Source organism: Phacochoerus africanus, chromosome 4 (genome assembly GCF_016906955.1).
Source record: "Phacochoerus africanus isolate WHEZ1 chromosome 4, ROS_Pafr_v1, whole genome shotgun sequence".
NCBI classification, from domain to species: Eukaryota; Metazoa; Chordata; class Mammalia; order Artiodactyla; family Suidae; genus Phacochoerus; species Phacochoerus africanus.
Genome location: NC_062547.1, coordinates 81,432,253 through 81,445,174, shown reverse-complemented (window position 1 = coordinate 81,445,174; position 12,922 = coordinate 81,432,253). Strand labels below are relative to the sequence as shown.

At 53.4% G+C, this 12,922-nt stretch overlaps 1 protein-coding gene across 1 annotated transcript in view; it reads left to right on the top strand.

Moving 5' to 3' along the window:
• The window catches only part of CDHR2 (cadherin related family member 2), a 53,110-nt gene that overhangs the window by 33,056 nt on the left and 7,132 nt on the right, over nucleotides 1–12,922 (top strand). The window contains exons 8-22 of the mRNA XM_047778057.1: nucleotides 846–935; nucleotides 1,550–1,675; nucleotides 1,752–1,898; nucleotides 1,979–2,054; nucleotides 2,156–2,271; nucleotides 2,402–2,635; nucleotides 3,916–4,071; nucleotides 4,161–4,322; nucleotides 4,597–4,658; nucleotides 5,215–5,458; nucleotides 7,801–8,040; nucleotides 10,234–10,303; nucleotides 10,395–11,000; nucleotides 12,107–12,178; nucleotides 12,609–12,658. Of these exons, the coding sequence (XP_047634013.1) occupies nucleotides 846–935; nucleotides 1,550–1,675; nucleotides 1,752–1,898; nucleotides 1,979–2,054; nucleotides 2,156–2,271; nucleotides 2,402–2,635; nucleotides 3,916–4,071; nucleotides 4,161–4,322; nucleotides 4,597–4,658; nucleotides 5,215–5,458; nucleotides 7,801–8,040; nucleotides 10,234–10,303; nucleotides 10,395–11,000; nucleotides 12,107–12,178; nucleotides 12,609–12,658 (2,451 nt within the window). The remainder of the gene's footprint in view (nucleotides 1–845; nucleotides 936–1,549; nucleotides 1,676–1,751; nucleotides 1,899–1,978; nucleotides 2,055–2,155; nucleotides 2,272–2,401; nucleotides 2,636–3,915; nucleotides 4,072–4,160; nucleotides 4,323–4,596; nucleotides 4,659–5,214; nucleotides 5,459–7,800; nucleotides 8,041–10,233; nucleotides 10,304–10,394; nucleotides 11,001–12,106; nucleotides 12,179–12,608; nucleotides 12,659–12,922) is intronic.

Sequence of the window (12,922 nt, the reverse complement as noted above, 5' to 3'; positions counted from 1 at the left end):
GAGCATAAAAGAGGGCAACGAGGGACAAAGTGACTGAGGAAGCGGCTGCTTTAGGTTGAGTCAGTCAGGAAAGGCTTCTTTGGTAGGTGACATTTGAGCAGACCTAAATGTCGAGGAGCCTGCATAGGCTGCTCCAGGAAAAGGATATTCCAGGCAAGGAACAGCAGCTGCAAAGCCTCTGAGATGAGAATCAGCCTGAAGCATCCTGGGCACAGCCAGGAAGCTGGTATGGATGGAGAATGGAGGGTGAGGTCAGAGAGGTGGGCAGTGGTCTGACCCTGCAGGGGCCATGGAGGCATTCTGGACCATATTCCGGGTAGAATGGGGGGAACCACTAGCAGGTTTTGAGCACAAGAGTGATGTGGTCTGGGTCAGGATTTTCAAAGATCTCTTTGGCCGCCTTGTGGAATCAGTGAGGGTGTGGACAGGTCTGGGGGCAAAGGCCTCGCAAAAGAACGTTCCAGCTTGGCAGGATGCTGTCTGGAACCTATTGCTGGAGGCTAGAGAGAACTCACAGGGATGCTTATGCAGGGAGGAGTCACAACCTGGATTCTGGAATGATGACGGCTCATGCTGGTCCTGAGGGGCTCTGCCAATCAGAAGCCAGCTTTGGTGGTGTGAGGCTGTCTGGAGAGAGGAGAGGAGGGGACCCTGCTCCCTGCCTCCATCCAGATGCCTCTAGAAGCCTATCCTAGGTGGTAAGGAAATGGAAACATCTGTGGAGCACTGGGTTTCAGGTTCTAGAAGGTCTAGCTGGGGACACTGAAACTCCGGGAGGGGGCGTGATGTGCTCAGGCATGGAGGAGATGGATTGGAGCTCATAGGTGACAAGACCCTTGTTGCAGACCCTGCCGGTTGGCTCTGTGGTGTTTTCTGTGCTGGCTGTGGACAAAGACACGGGGTCTGCTGGTGCTGTGGTGTACTCCATAGAGAGGGTAAGCCTATGCAGGTCCACGTGGGAGTGTGGGCCCCACCTCTCCTCATAACCACCAGGGGGCAGCATCTCCCATACAACCTGAGGGGATCTTAAGGAGGATGGCTTCCTCGGGCTCTCTCTGGACCTCACTTGACCCAGCCACCTCAGGAGGGTGCCTGCTGGGAACTGAACCCTTCTTTCCACCCTCTTGCCTGGGGCACTGTCGAAGTCCCTGCCAGGTTCATGTAACATCACCTGATGGCTGAGGCACCCTCAGCTTCAGAGAAGAGAAAATCAAGGCTCTAAGAGGTCCAGGGTCTTATCCAAGTTCACACAGACAACTGGGGTTGTGTGGGAGACCCAGTTCCCATGAAGGCACATTTGCTAGCCCCAGACCCTGACATTGAGACCCTACTATGTGCCAGGCACTTACCTTAGCTCCCTTGACCCTCCTTTCATCCCATTGAGGCAATAGCTGAACCCATTTTCCAGAAGTGGAAACTGAGGCTCAGAGAGGTTAAGTGACCTGGTGAGATCAAGAACAGAGCTTGAATTCGATCCCAGGTCTCTCAGAGCAGGTCTAGGGGACAGGGCCATCCTGGGGGAGCCTGGCCAGACTGTGCTCTGCCTCAGGTCATCCCTAGCTCAGATGGGAGTGAGTACCTCTTCAGCATCCTGCCCAACGGCTCCATCATCCTCAATGGCAGCCTCAGCTACAACAACAAGAGTGCATTCTATCAGCTGGAGCTGAAGGCCTGTGTGAGTGGGGGTGCTGGTGGGGGGTGGAGGCGCTGGGACCTGAGGCCCAGGCTCACGGAGACACACTTCCCCGCAGGACTCGGGTGGCCTGTACAACAACAGTATCATCGTCCAGTGCTCCTCGCCTGTCTTCGTGTCCATTTCTGTCATTGACCAGCCAGACCTGGACCCCCAGTTTGTCAGGGAGTTTTACTCAGCCTCTGTGGCTGAGGATGCACCCCAGGTGTGCTGGGGATCTGGAGAGGTCTGGGTGGAGATGGGATGTGGGGAAAGGACGTGGCCACTGACCACACGTTCTGGCAGGGAACCTCGGTGCTGAAGGTGGAGGCCATGGATAGTGACAGAGGCATCAATGATCTTGTGATCTACAGCATCTCCAGTGAGAGCGGGGTGTCCCCAGGCTGGGGCTGGGGCAAGGGAAGGGATAGGGGGGCTCTGTCAGAGCCACTGAAAACAACTGCTCCTGCTGCCTCTTGCTAGACTCCACAAGGCCCGACTGGTTTAAGATCACATCAGATGGGGTGATCGAGGTCAGCAGTACCCTGGACAGAGAGCAGCTGCTAGAGGAAGATGAGGAGGTTCAGGTGCAGGTCACGGTGAGTGAGGAGGGCCCACTGTCCCCTTTGCACCTCTATTCTCTAAACTCTGACCTTTGATCTCAGCTCTCTCTGAAAGCTGGTTCTCTGACCTCTGCACACTCTCCCCCCGGCCCTGCTCTTCTCCCAGGCCACTGAGAAGAACCTCAATATCTATGGGCAGGAGGCCAAGGTGAGCATATGGGTCACACTGAGAGTGACAGACGTCAATGACCACAAACCTGAGTTTTACAACTGCAGCCTCTCGACCTGCACCTTCACCCCCCAAGAGGCTCAAGTCAACTTCACTGGCTACGTGGACGAACACGCCTCCACCCGCATCCCCATTGATGACCTCACCATGGTGGTCTACGACCCAGACAAGGCAGGGGCTCCCTGATAAGGAGTGGTATGGGTGGGATGGATGGTGGGCCATTGCTGGGGTGGGGGATGACCAGCAGAATGAGGTACCACAGTGCATGGCGGGCGGGGGGGTGGGGGGAAGAGATGAATTGTTGGCAGGGGCAGGGGAGTGTGATGACAGTGCGGCTGACCATGAGTGGTGGTGAAAATTGGAGTTGTTAGGTGACATATGGAAATGGTGGATGATGCTGAGCTGGTAGCTAGTTTTGTGTTCAGAGTGAAGCTAGGTGGTGGGGAACAGAAAGGCAGTGTTGAGTGGAGATTGGTCCTGGATGCTGGGTAATGGTGAATGGAATGTAATTTTTGGTGGTGTTGAGTAGAGTGAGGTGGTGGGGGGATGGTGAAGTTGAGGGGTGTTGGGGTAGTACTGGATACTGAGGGATATGGGCAGTGTTGGGTACAGAGTAGTGTGAGCGAGTCTTAAGGTGGAGGTACTCTTTTTTTTTTTTTTTTTTTGTCTTTTTAGGGCTGCGCCTGTGGCACATGGAGGTTCCCAGGCTAGGGGTCAAATCAGAGCTGTAGCCACAGGCCTACGCCACAGCCACAGCAATGCCAGATCCAAGCCGTGTCTGCGACCTACACCACAGCTCATGGCAACACCGGATCCCTAACCACTGAGTGAGGTCAGGGATTGAGCTCACATCCTCGTGGATACTAGTCGGGTTGATTATCACTGAGCCATGACGGGAACTCCAAGATGGAGGTATTCTTAAGAGGAGGTTGACCTTGAGTGATTTGGGTAGTAGTGAATGCTGATTAGCTATGGTTGGTGTTTGGTAGTATTGTTTGATAATGAGTTGGTACAAAGTGTTGCATGGAGGATGATGTTGGGTGGTGATAAGTGGGTGGGTGTGTTGAGTTGGTGGTTGGCGTTTCATGGAGGATGGGTGTGGAGTGGAGGGGGTATGGGTGGTGGGCTGATGTTGGGCATTGGTGGTGTTTGGCGTTGGCGTGGGTGGTGGAGGGTGGTGAGTGATGACTGGTAAGGAAGACTCAAAGGGAGCGAGGGAGGTGTGTCCAGGCTCAGTCTCTGCAGTCCAGGGGAAGTCTTCTGATAACCCTACATTTACAGGAACTGGTGACCAGCCCACCGTCCCGGGGCCCTCTTGCCTCAGTTTTTTGAGAGCCCCCTCTCATGGGACTTCAGCGAGCAAGAGCCTATGGCTAGGGATTGGGAGAAAGAGGCGGGGGGTGGGGTACCTTGCGGGAGTGGAGTCCCTGATATACAGCTCACCTCAACAGGGTAGCAATGGCACCTTCTGGCTGTCCCTGGAGGGCCCCGATGCCGAAGCCTTCAGCGTCTCCCCGGAGCGGGCGGCGGGCTCAGTGGAAGCGCAGGTGCTGGTGAAAACACCGTCGCAGGTGGACTACGAGCAGCAGATGGTGATGCGGGTGCAGGTGAGGGGTGCTCTGGGGCACCAGGGAGGGAGCAGGCCATGGGGTGCCCCAGTCCCAATGCCACTGCCTCTCTCCACTGCCATCCTTAGGTCGTGGCCACGGACTCGGTCAGCAAGAACTCCTCCATCGCCATGGTGACCATCTACCTTAGAGATATTAATGACCACAGGCCCACATTCCCCCAGAGCCTGTACAACCTCAATGTCTCTGAGCACAGTGAAGCTGGCTATGTGGTCACCGACAGCATCCATGTGAGTGATGGGGGCCGGGACCAGGGCTGGGCCCAGCTGGGAGGGACACAGAGATGGGCAGGCCTGGGACCATTGCCCTGCTGGGGTCTCTGTTATACTCTGATGTCATCGAGTCTCAGCCAGTGTGTACGTGCATGTGTGCGAAATCTGAGTGTGTCGGGGCTTCTCCCTTTGTGTCAGAAAGCAGGGCAGCCCTATCCTCATCAATTGCACCATTGACCAGGAGTGCATGGCTTCTGAACAACGTCCTTTTATTTCTCTCTCTGTCTCACAGGCCTTTGACCCGGACACGGGGGAGGGGGGCCGCATCACCTACAGCCTGCTTCCGGGGAATGGGTAAGGTCTTGGGGGGCTGGGGGCTGGGGGGCAGGGGAGCATGTGGGCGAGTGGCCCAGCCTGCCTGTCTGCCTCACAGTGGGGCAGGAGTAGCCAGATAAAATATAGGGTACCCAGTGACCTTTTGATTTTAGATAAACAAGGAATCAAGGTTTTTTTTGTTTGTTTGTTTGTTTGTCTTTTTGCCATTTCTTGGGCTCCTCCCGCGGCATATGGAGGTTCCCAGGCCAGGGGTCAAATCAGAGCTGTAGCCGCCGGCCTACGCCAGAGCAACTCAGGATCCGAGCCTTGTCTGCAACCTACACCACAACTCACGGCAACGGCAGATCCTTAACCCACTGAGCAAGGGCAGGGATCGAACCCGCAACCTCATGGTTCCTAGTCGGATTCGTTAACCACTGTGCCACGACAGAAACTCCAGAATCAGTTTTTTTAATACAAGTAGGTTGCAGACACTCCATGGGATGTGCTAAAATATTTCCCATTGTTTCTCTGAAATTCACATTCAAGTGGGCATTTTGTGTCTTAATTCGCTCCATCTGGCCACCGTGCACAGGGATGACGTCTTTGCAGTGGATCCAGACTCAGGGACCGTGACGGTGAGGAACGGTACGCTGCTGGACCGGGAGAAGCAGGCTGTGTACTACCTCACCCTGCAGGCCACAGACGGTGGGAACCAGTCGTCCTCCACCACGCTGCACATCATTCTGCTGGACATCAATGACAATAAGCCCGTGGTCACCGGCTCCTACAATATCTTTGTCCAGGAGGAGGGGGGCAATGTCTCTGTGGCCATCCAGGTTCGTACCAGCCCGGAGCTGGTGGGTGGGATGGGGCAGGGCACCAAGCTTGGCTCTGTCGTCGAGTTGGCCCTGGTCTGGAAACTGGGCCCAGCTGTGTGGCCCTAAGAAAATCACTCCGTATCTCTGGGCCATTTCTTCTTTGGAAAATAAAGACCATCATAGTGTTTATTCCCAAAGTCATAATGGATATAAAGGGCTTGGCACAGAGCAAGCCCTCAAAAACATGCTGCTCTTTTAAATCCAGGCCCCTGCCTCGTTTCAAAAAAAAATTTGAAGTGGCTTGTATTTAAAAGTATGATAAAAAATATGAAAATAAAAGGGGTTCCTGCTGTGGCACAGTGGGTTAATGATCTGGCTTGTCTCTGTGGCATTGCTGGTTCGATTGCATTGGCCTGGAACAATGGGTTAAGAATCCGACATTGTGGTAGCTATGCCATAGTTTGCAGATGTGGCTTGGATTTGATCCCTGGCCCCAGGACCTTCCATATGCTGCCAGTGTGGCCAAAAAAATGGAAAAAAAATATGAAAGGAGTCAGGAAAAAGAGAAAATAAGAATGGCAATTTTTTGGGCCGTGCCTGTGGCATGCGGAACTTCCCAGGCCAAGGATCGAACCCAGGCCACAGCAGCAACCTGAGCCACAAGCTGGATCCTTAACCTGCTTCACCACCAGGGAATTCCAAGGATGGCATTTTTTTTTTGTCTTTTTTTTTGCTATTTCTTGGGCCGCTCCCACGGCACATGGAGTTCCCAGGCCAGGGGTCTAATTGGAGCTGTAGCCACTGGCCTACGCCAGAGCCACAGCAACGCTGGACCCGAGCCATGTCTGCAACCTACACCACAGCTCACGGCAACGTCGGATCGTTAACCCACTGAGCAAGGGCAGGGACCGAACCTGCAACCTCATAGTTCCTAGTCGGATTTGTTAACCACTGCGCCACCACAGGAACTCCAGGATGGCATTTTTAAAAGCGTACGAGGTACGTTTAACATGGAGCCACACAATTTCGAGGAATGGGTTGAAAATTCAGTACTGAGTATCCTAATGGCCAAAGCAAAAAGGGAAATGAAATCAGTGACCAAGTCACAGACTCTGTAAGATTAAAACCCCACTACTGGCTCCAGAGGAACACTGGAGAGAAGCTTCTCCCATAGTCCTGAGGCTTTCAGAATCTTCTCCGCTGAGTCCTTTGTAAGGGAGTCTTACAGGGAAGCAGGAAACTGGGTCCTCAGGATGACAATCACATGGCCATAGAGCCCTACCATCCTTTTGGGGCTGGACCAACTTGTGAAGCAGATGCTCTGATGCTCCCCATTTCACAGAAGAAGGCTGAGGCTCCAAGAGGTGAAGTGACTTCTTTGGTTGTACAGCCAGTCAATGGCAGTGCTGGGGCTGGTGCTCCAACCTCTCTGCCCTGAAACTTGGGCTATTTTCCATGCTCCTCAATGTTTCTTACCCTAATCTCTGAGATCCTTGGGGCAGGAGCATTTCAGATCTGCTGCAAGAACCATGATGCCCAGCATGAGCCCTGAGAAGGGCTGGGGGGAATTAACCGGCCTGAGTTCAGAGCACCGAGGGAAGAACAGACAGGGTCAGAGTTTTGGAGAAACCATCTCTGGCTGCTTCCAAAAAAGACATTTCAGGAGTTCCTGTCACACTCAGTGGTTAACAAACCCAACTAGTATCCATGAGGATGTGGGTTCGATCCCTGGCCTCGCTCAGCAGGTTAAGGACCTGGCATTGCTGCAAGCTGAGGTGTAGGTCACAGATGCAGCTCAGGTCCGGTGTTGCTGTGGCTGTGGCATAGGCTGGCAACTGCAGCTCCAATTTGACCTCCATATGCCACAGGTGTGGCCCTAAAAAAAAAAGCAAAAAAGCAAAAAGGAGTTTCAGCTATTTAAAAAATATAGCACTGAAATAGACATCCGAATCTTATTGGACTTTACACTTGCTTTTGTCTGTTTGTTTCACATTTTGACTGTATATATTATACTCCCCACTGCCTCCACCCCCACTACCATACCATATCAGCTCCATAAGGGAACTGTCTTGATCACAGCTCTAGTCCCAGTACTTGTAATGGAGCCAGGCACATGGTAGGTATGTCATAAACATTTGTGGGATGAATAAAGGACCTCCATGCTCAAGACCTCAGAAAGTCTTGCAAGCTGGTGGTCCAGCCCTCTTCGATGGGAGACTGAGGCTGGGAGATTGGGTGACATCCCTCTGGCTTCAGGCCCTGTTACTGCCCTGGTGGGCCATTGCTGGAGAGAGAGGCCAGACTGCAGGGGAGGGGCTGGGGAGCACCTGATGGCTGATGTCCCCCGCTTACCTACACAGGCTCACGACGATGACCAGCCAGACACCAACAACAGCCTTCTGTACTTCAGCCTTCTGCCCAGTCCCTACAGCCACAACTTCTCAGTGGACCCCGACAAAGGGATCCTCACAAACCTGGGGCCCTTGGACCGAGAGGCTATTGACCCCACCCTGGGTGGCCGCATCGTGCTGACTGTGCGCGTGTCTGACTGTGGCGTGCCTGCCCTCTGGACTGACGTCAATGTCACCATCACTGTGGAGGTAAGGCTCAGCTCAGCAGGAGGGTCCAGGATGTTGAGGTCCTATGTTGCGGGGGGGCGGGGGGGGGGGACTCCCAAGCAGTGGCCAACTCCTGCCTCCTCCCAACTTGAGTTGCATTCCTACTCTTTGCAGTCTGGTTGGTCAAAGAGTTCTGGAGCTAGGCTGATGGGTTAGAATCCCAGCTCACTGGGTCATGTGGCCTTAGACAATCCCTCAACCTCCCTGTGTCATCAAGTTCCTCATCTGTAAAATGGGGATGAAAGTAACAAAGTGGGGGTTCCCATTGTGGCTCAGTGGTAACGAACCTGACTAGTATCCATGAGGAGGTGGGTTCGATCCCTGGCCTCGCTCAGTGGGTTAAGGATCTGGCATTGCCATGAACTGCAGTGTAGGTTGCAGATGTGGCTCAGATCCTGTGTTGTGGCTGTGCTGTAGCCCGGCAGCTACAGCTCTGATTAACCCCTAGCCTGGGAATATGCTGTGGGTGTGGCCCTAAAAAGGAGCAGAGGGCTCTATTTTCAAAGATGTCTATCCTACCCCAATTTAGAAAAAGCTGAAAGCAAAAGTAGATGCCTGTGGGCCACCTTGGGGAAGGGCGGGGAAAACCAAGGGCGCCCAGCACACACCAGCACCAGGGGAGGAAGCGCAGGAGGAGTCAGCCTGATGCTATGACAACTGGGCGGAGCAGCTGGGGCTGGAGAGGGAAGGAGGGGACAGAACACAGCAGATGTCTGAGGGCAGGACCAGGTCTAAACCCTGGCTGGTGCCCCAAACCTGCCCCACCTGAGTGTTAAGTCTGCTGAGGTCGGAACGTACAAGGCCGAGTCAGAAAAGCAAGAGAGATTTATTAAGGCATCTGAAATGATGGGCTGAGCTCAGGGTGGCATCAGTAGTGATTATGAATAGGCATTCTGCTTATGTATTTTTTATTTTCATTGTTTTTAAGGGCTGCACCCGAGCCATATGGAAGTTCCTAGGCTAGAGGTTGAATTGAAGCCACAGCCGCTGGCCTACACCACAGCCACAGCAACGCGGGATCTGAGCTGTGTCTGCAACCTACACCACAGCTCACAAGAATGCTTTATATCTTTTATCCATTTTTTTTTTTTTTTTAGGGCTATGCCCACGGCATATGGAGGTTCCCAGGGAGGCATTCTACTTATAAAGGGCTGGTGGTGGGAGCAATGTGGTGGGAACAATGTGTGTGGGGGAGAGGTGTGGCAAAGGAGTATGTGGCTCCTCTCCATGTCTCATGTCCCCGTAAGTGTTGCAACCACCCTAAAGGCAGGGATCGACATGAGCAGGCAGGGTCGTCAATCCTCGGTCATCGACTCTCCATATGTCCTTGTCTGTGTTGCTCAACCCAAACAGATATCTGCCATTCCCCTAGGAACTTATCACGGATCATGGAGCGAGTGTCGTGGGGGTCGACTGAGGGTAGAGGGAACAGGAAAAGGGAAGGGACAGGGAAAGTTTGGGCCTTTGTGGGGTCATAATGGTGTTGATGCCAGTACAATAAATCTGACAGGAGTTTCTGTCGTGGCTCAGCGGTAACAAACCTGATTAGTATCTATGAGGATGCGGGTTTGATCTCTCGCCTCGCTCAGTGGGTTAAGGATCTGGTCTTGCCCTGAGCTGTGGTGTAGGTTGCAGGCACAGCTCAGATCCCATGTTGCCGTGGCTGTGGTGTAGGCTGGCAGCTGTGGCTCCGATTTAACCCCTAGCCTGGGGACCTCCATATGCCTCCAGTGCGGCCCTAAAAAGACCAAAAAAAAAAAAAAAAAAAAAAAGAAAAAGAAAAAAATCCGAGGAATGGGCAGTCAAGCGGGCCAGACAGGGGCATGTGTGGGGACATGGAACCATCGTTCCCTAAAGCAAGGTCTAAGACTGCTCTGGGTAGTGTCAGAGAAACAGAACAGATGAGGGCTTGTCAGGTGGAGCTCCCTGGAAGCATCCACCTAACTTTGGAGGTCGTGCCACAGGCCTCTGGGCCCCGGCCGCGGGCCTGGGTGAGTTCCATCCTCTTAAAGGCTGTTTCCTCCTCTGTGAAGGGAGCAGGGCTGTCTGAGGAGACATGGATGGAGAGTCTGGGCTTTGGGCCAGGGGAGGGACTGGCTTCTCTGATTGGCACTTGGTGAGGCTGAACCTGGGTGCTCCTGAGTTCCCTGGGCTCAGAACTACCTCTGTCTGCAGGACATCAATGACAATTTGCCCATCTTCAACCACCCCAGCTACTCCTTCTCAGTGAAGGAGAGGGACCCAGGTAAGTCCTCCCTGGGCCAGACTTTATGACCCCTTCCAGGGCAGGCCTGAAGCCCCCGAGGGTCCTTCCATACTCTGCCCCTTGTCTGCAGGCGTGCTGATAGGTGAGGTGGAGGCCTGGGATGCAGACCAGACGGAAGCCAACAACCGCATCAGCTTCAGCCTGTCAGGGACCGGTGCCAATAACTTCATACTCCAAGGCATGGTGCTGGGATCCGGGGGTGCTAAAGGCTTCCTCTCGCTGCCCTCGGACACGAGCCTGGACTACGAGACACAGCCCTTCTTCAATCTGACAGTGAGTGCTGAGAACCCTGACCCCCAGGCGGGTGAGGCCACAGCGCAAGTCCTCGTGACCGTGGAGGACGTGAATGACACACCACCCACCCTGGATGCCACTTCGCTCCGGGGCATCCGTGTGGCTGAGAATGGCTCGCAGCATGGCATAGTGGCTGAGGTGGTGGCCCAGGATGTGGACACCATGTCCCAGGTGGAGGTACAGCTTGTGAACGTCATCTGTACCAAGGCCGGCATCGATGTGGGCAGCCTGTGCCACGGCTGGTTCTCTGTGCTGGACAACGGCTCTGTGCTCATCAATCAGAGCGAGGCCATCGACTATGAGACCTGTGACCTGGTCACACTGGTTGTGAGGGCCTGTGACATCACAACGGACCCCCGCTTCCAAGCCTACAGTGACAATGGTGAGGCAGTCTAGCCTGCAGGGCTTGGCAGCCTGCAGTCTAGGGGCTGTGGGAAAGAAATGGAACCTGCAAGGTCTGGGTTCAAATTCTGGCTCCAGCCCTTATCAGCTGTGCCACTGGGAAAGTCATGACACCTCCCTCAGCTTTAGTTGGCCTAGCTGTCAAGTGGAGTTGGTAGTAAGTAGGCTGTGAAGATTAAATTAGACTAAGCATGTAAAGCATTTAGTGCAGTGCTTGGCACAGAGACAGCACTTAATTAATGCTATTATGCTGTGAAGCCGTGTAAATGAAAGAGTATACTTCAGGGCCAGAGGGGCACTCATATCCCACTTCTGACACCAAGTAGCAATAATAATCATATTAACAGCTAGCATGTGGCATTCCTGTCATGGCCACTGGGCTAAGGACCTGACCTAGTCTCCTTGGGAATACAGGTTCCAATCCTGGCCTTGCTCAGTGGGTTAAGGATCCTGTGTTGCCACAAGCTGCAGCATAGGTTGCAGGTACAGCTCAGATCCAGGGTTGCATGGCTGTGGCCTAGGCTGGCAGCTACAGCTCTGACTTGACCCCTAGCCTGGGCAGGAACTTCCATATGCTGCAGGGGTGGCTGTAAAAAGAAAAAAGGGGGAAAAAAAAGCCTGCTAGCTTGTATCAAATCCTTACTACAGCCAAGAGCTCTGCCAGGCACCTTGTAGGCATTTCTTCATTTTACTCACAATCCATGTGGTAGGTGATCCCTATCCAATTGTATAGATGACAAAACTGAGACACAGAGTGAGCAGTTCAGTACCTTAGCTTACACAGCTAACAAGTGTCAGAATCATGTTGTAGTCAGGTGGGGTATACCTGGGCTGGGCTCAGTCCCGTTCCACTGCTCTTGCTGTGTGCCTTTGGACAAGTTGCTTACCCTCTCTGAGATCTGGGGAGAGTATTCCCTCCCACAAAGGCCGGAGGAGATCGAGTTAGCATTCTGAGTCATGAGAAGGGGAGGGGGCTGAGCATGGGGGATGTGTGAGAGGGAGGCTTTGGAGAGCAAGGCTGAGGACCAGGCTTTCTGGGTCAGGTCTTTGCTTAGAGATTAAGGCCAGCCAACCTTGTCTCCCTAGGAAGCCTCCCCATCACCATTGAGGATGTGAATGACAATGCACCCTACTTTCTGCCCCAGGATAAGACTTTTGGTAAGCAGCAAGCCCCTCTGTCCCCACCCACACTGTACTCTGCCAGGACCACCTTTAGGCAGCCACCATGGATGTTCTTCAGGCCCCAGATGTCCCCTTAGACAGGGAGGAAAGCCTCCAGCCCTGCCTTTCCTTCAGGGTTTCAACAGGAGGGGAGACATGAGTCTTTACCCCAGTTCTGTGCCAACTCACACCTGACTCTGGGTCAGGCCTCCTTCTCCGGCCCTCAGTTTTCCCGTCTGCACAATGGGAGGTGGAGAACCTGCTAACTGATGGCTCAGGGGTAGTGGGAATGGGGGTCTCTGGTGGTGGAGAGGTTGATGGCAGGTCTGGAGAGATGAGCCCTGAGCTGGGCTATGGTTAACAGTAACACTTGATCATGTGGGCACTGGCCCTGAGCCCACTGACCTCTTCCTGTCCACACTTGTAGTGATCATCCCAGAACTTGTGATGCCCGACCAGCAGGTGGCTTCCGTCAGGGTAAGTCCTCGGCTCCAGCCTTTGTCCATCACATTAGCCCCAGAAGACACAGGGCCAAGGCCACCAGGCCTTTCAGCCATCCCCCAAGATGTTTTAACACTAGACGGAAAACTTATTGGCTCTGACAAATGAGAAATGAATACCTGCTTAATTGATATGATTAAACTCCATTAACTGTTAAAATGTAGTATTCATAAAAATTTCATGACCATAAAAACCACTTGTAGTGGATTTTTCACTACACCAGAATCCTTGAGTACTACA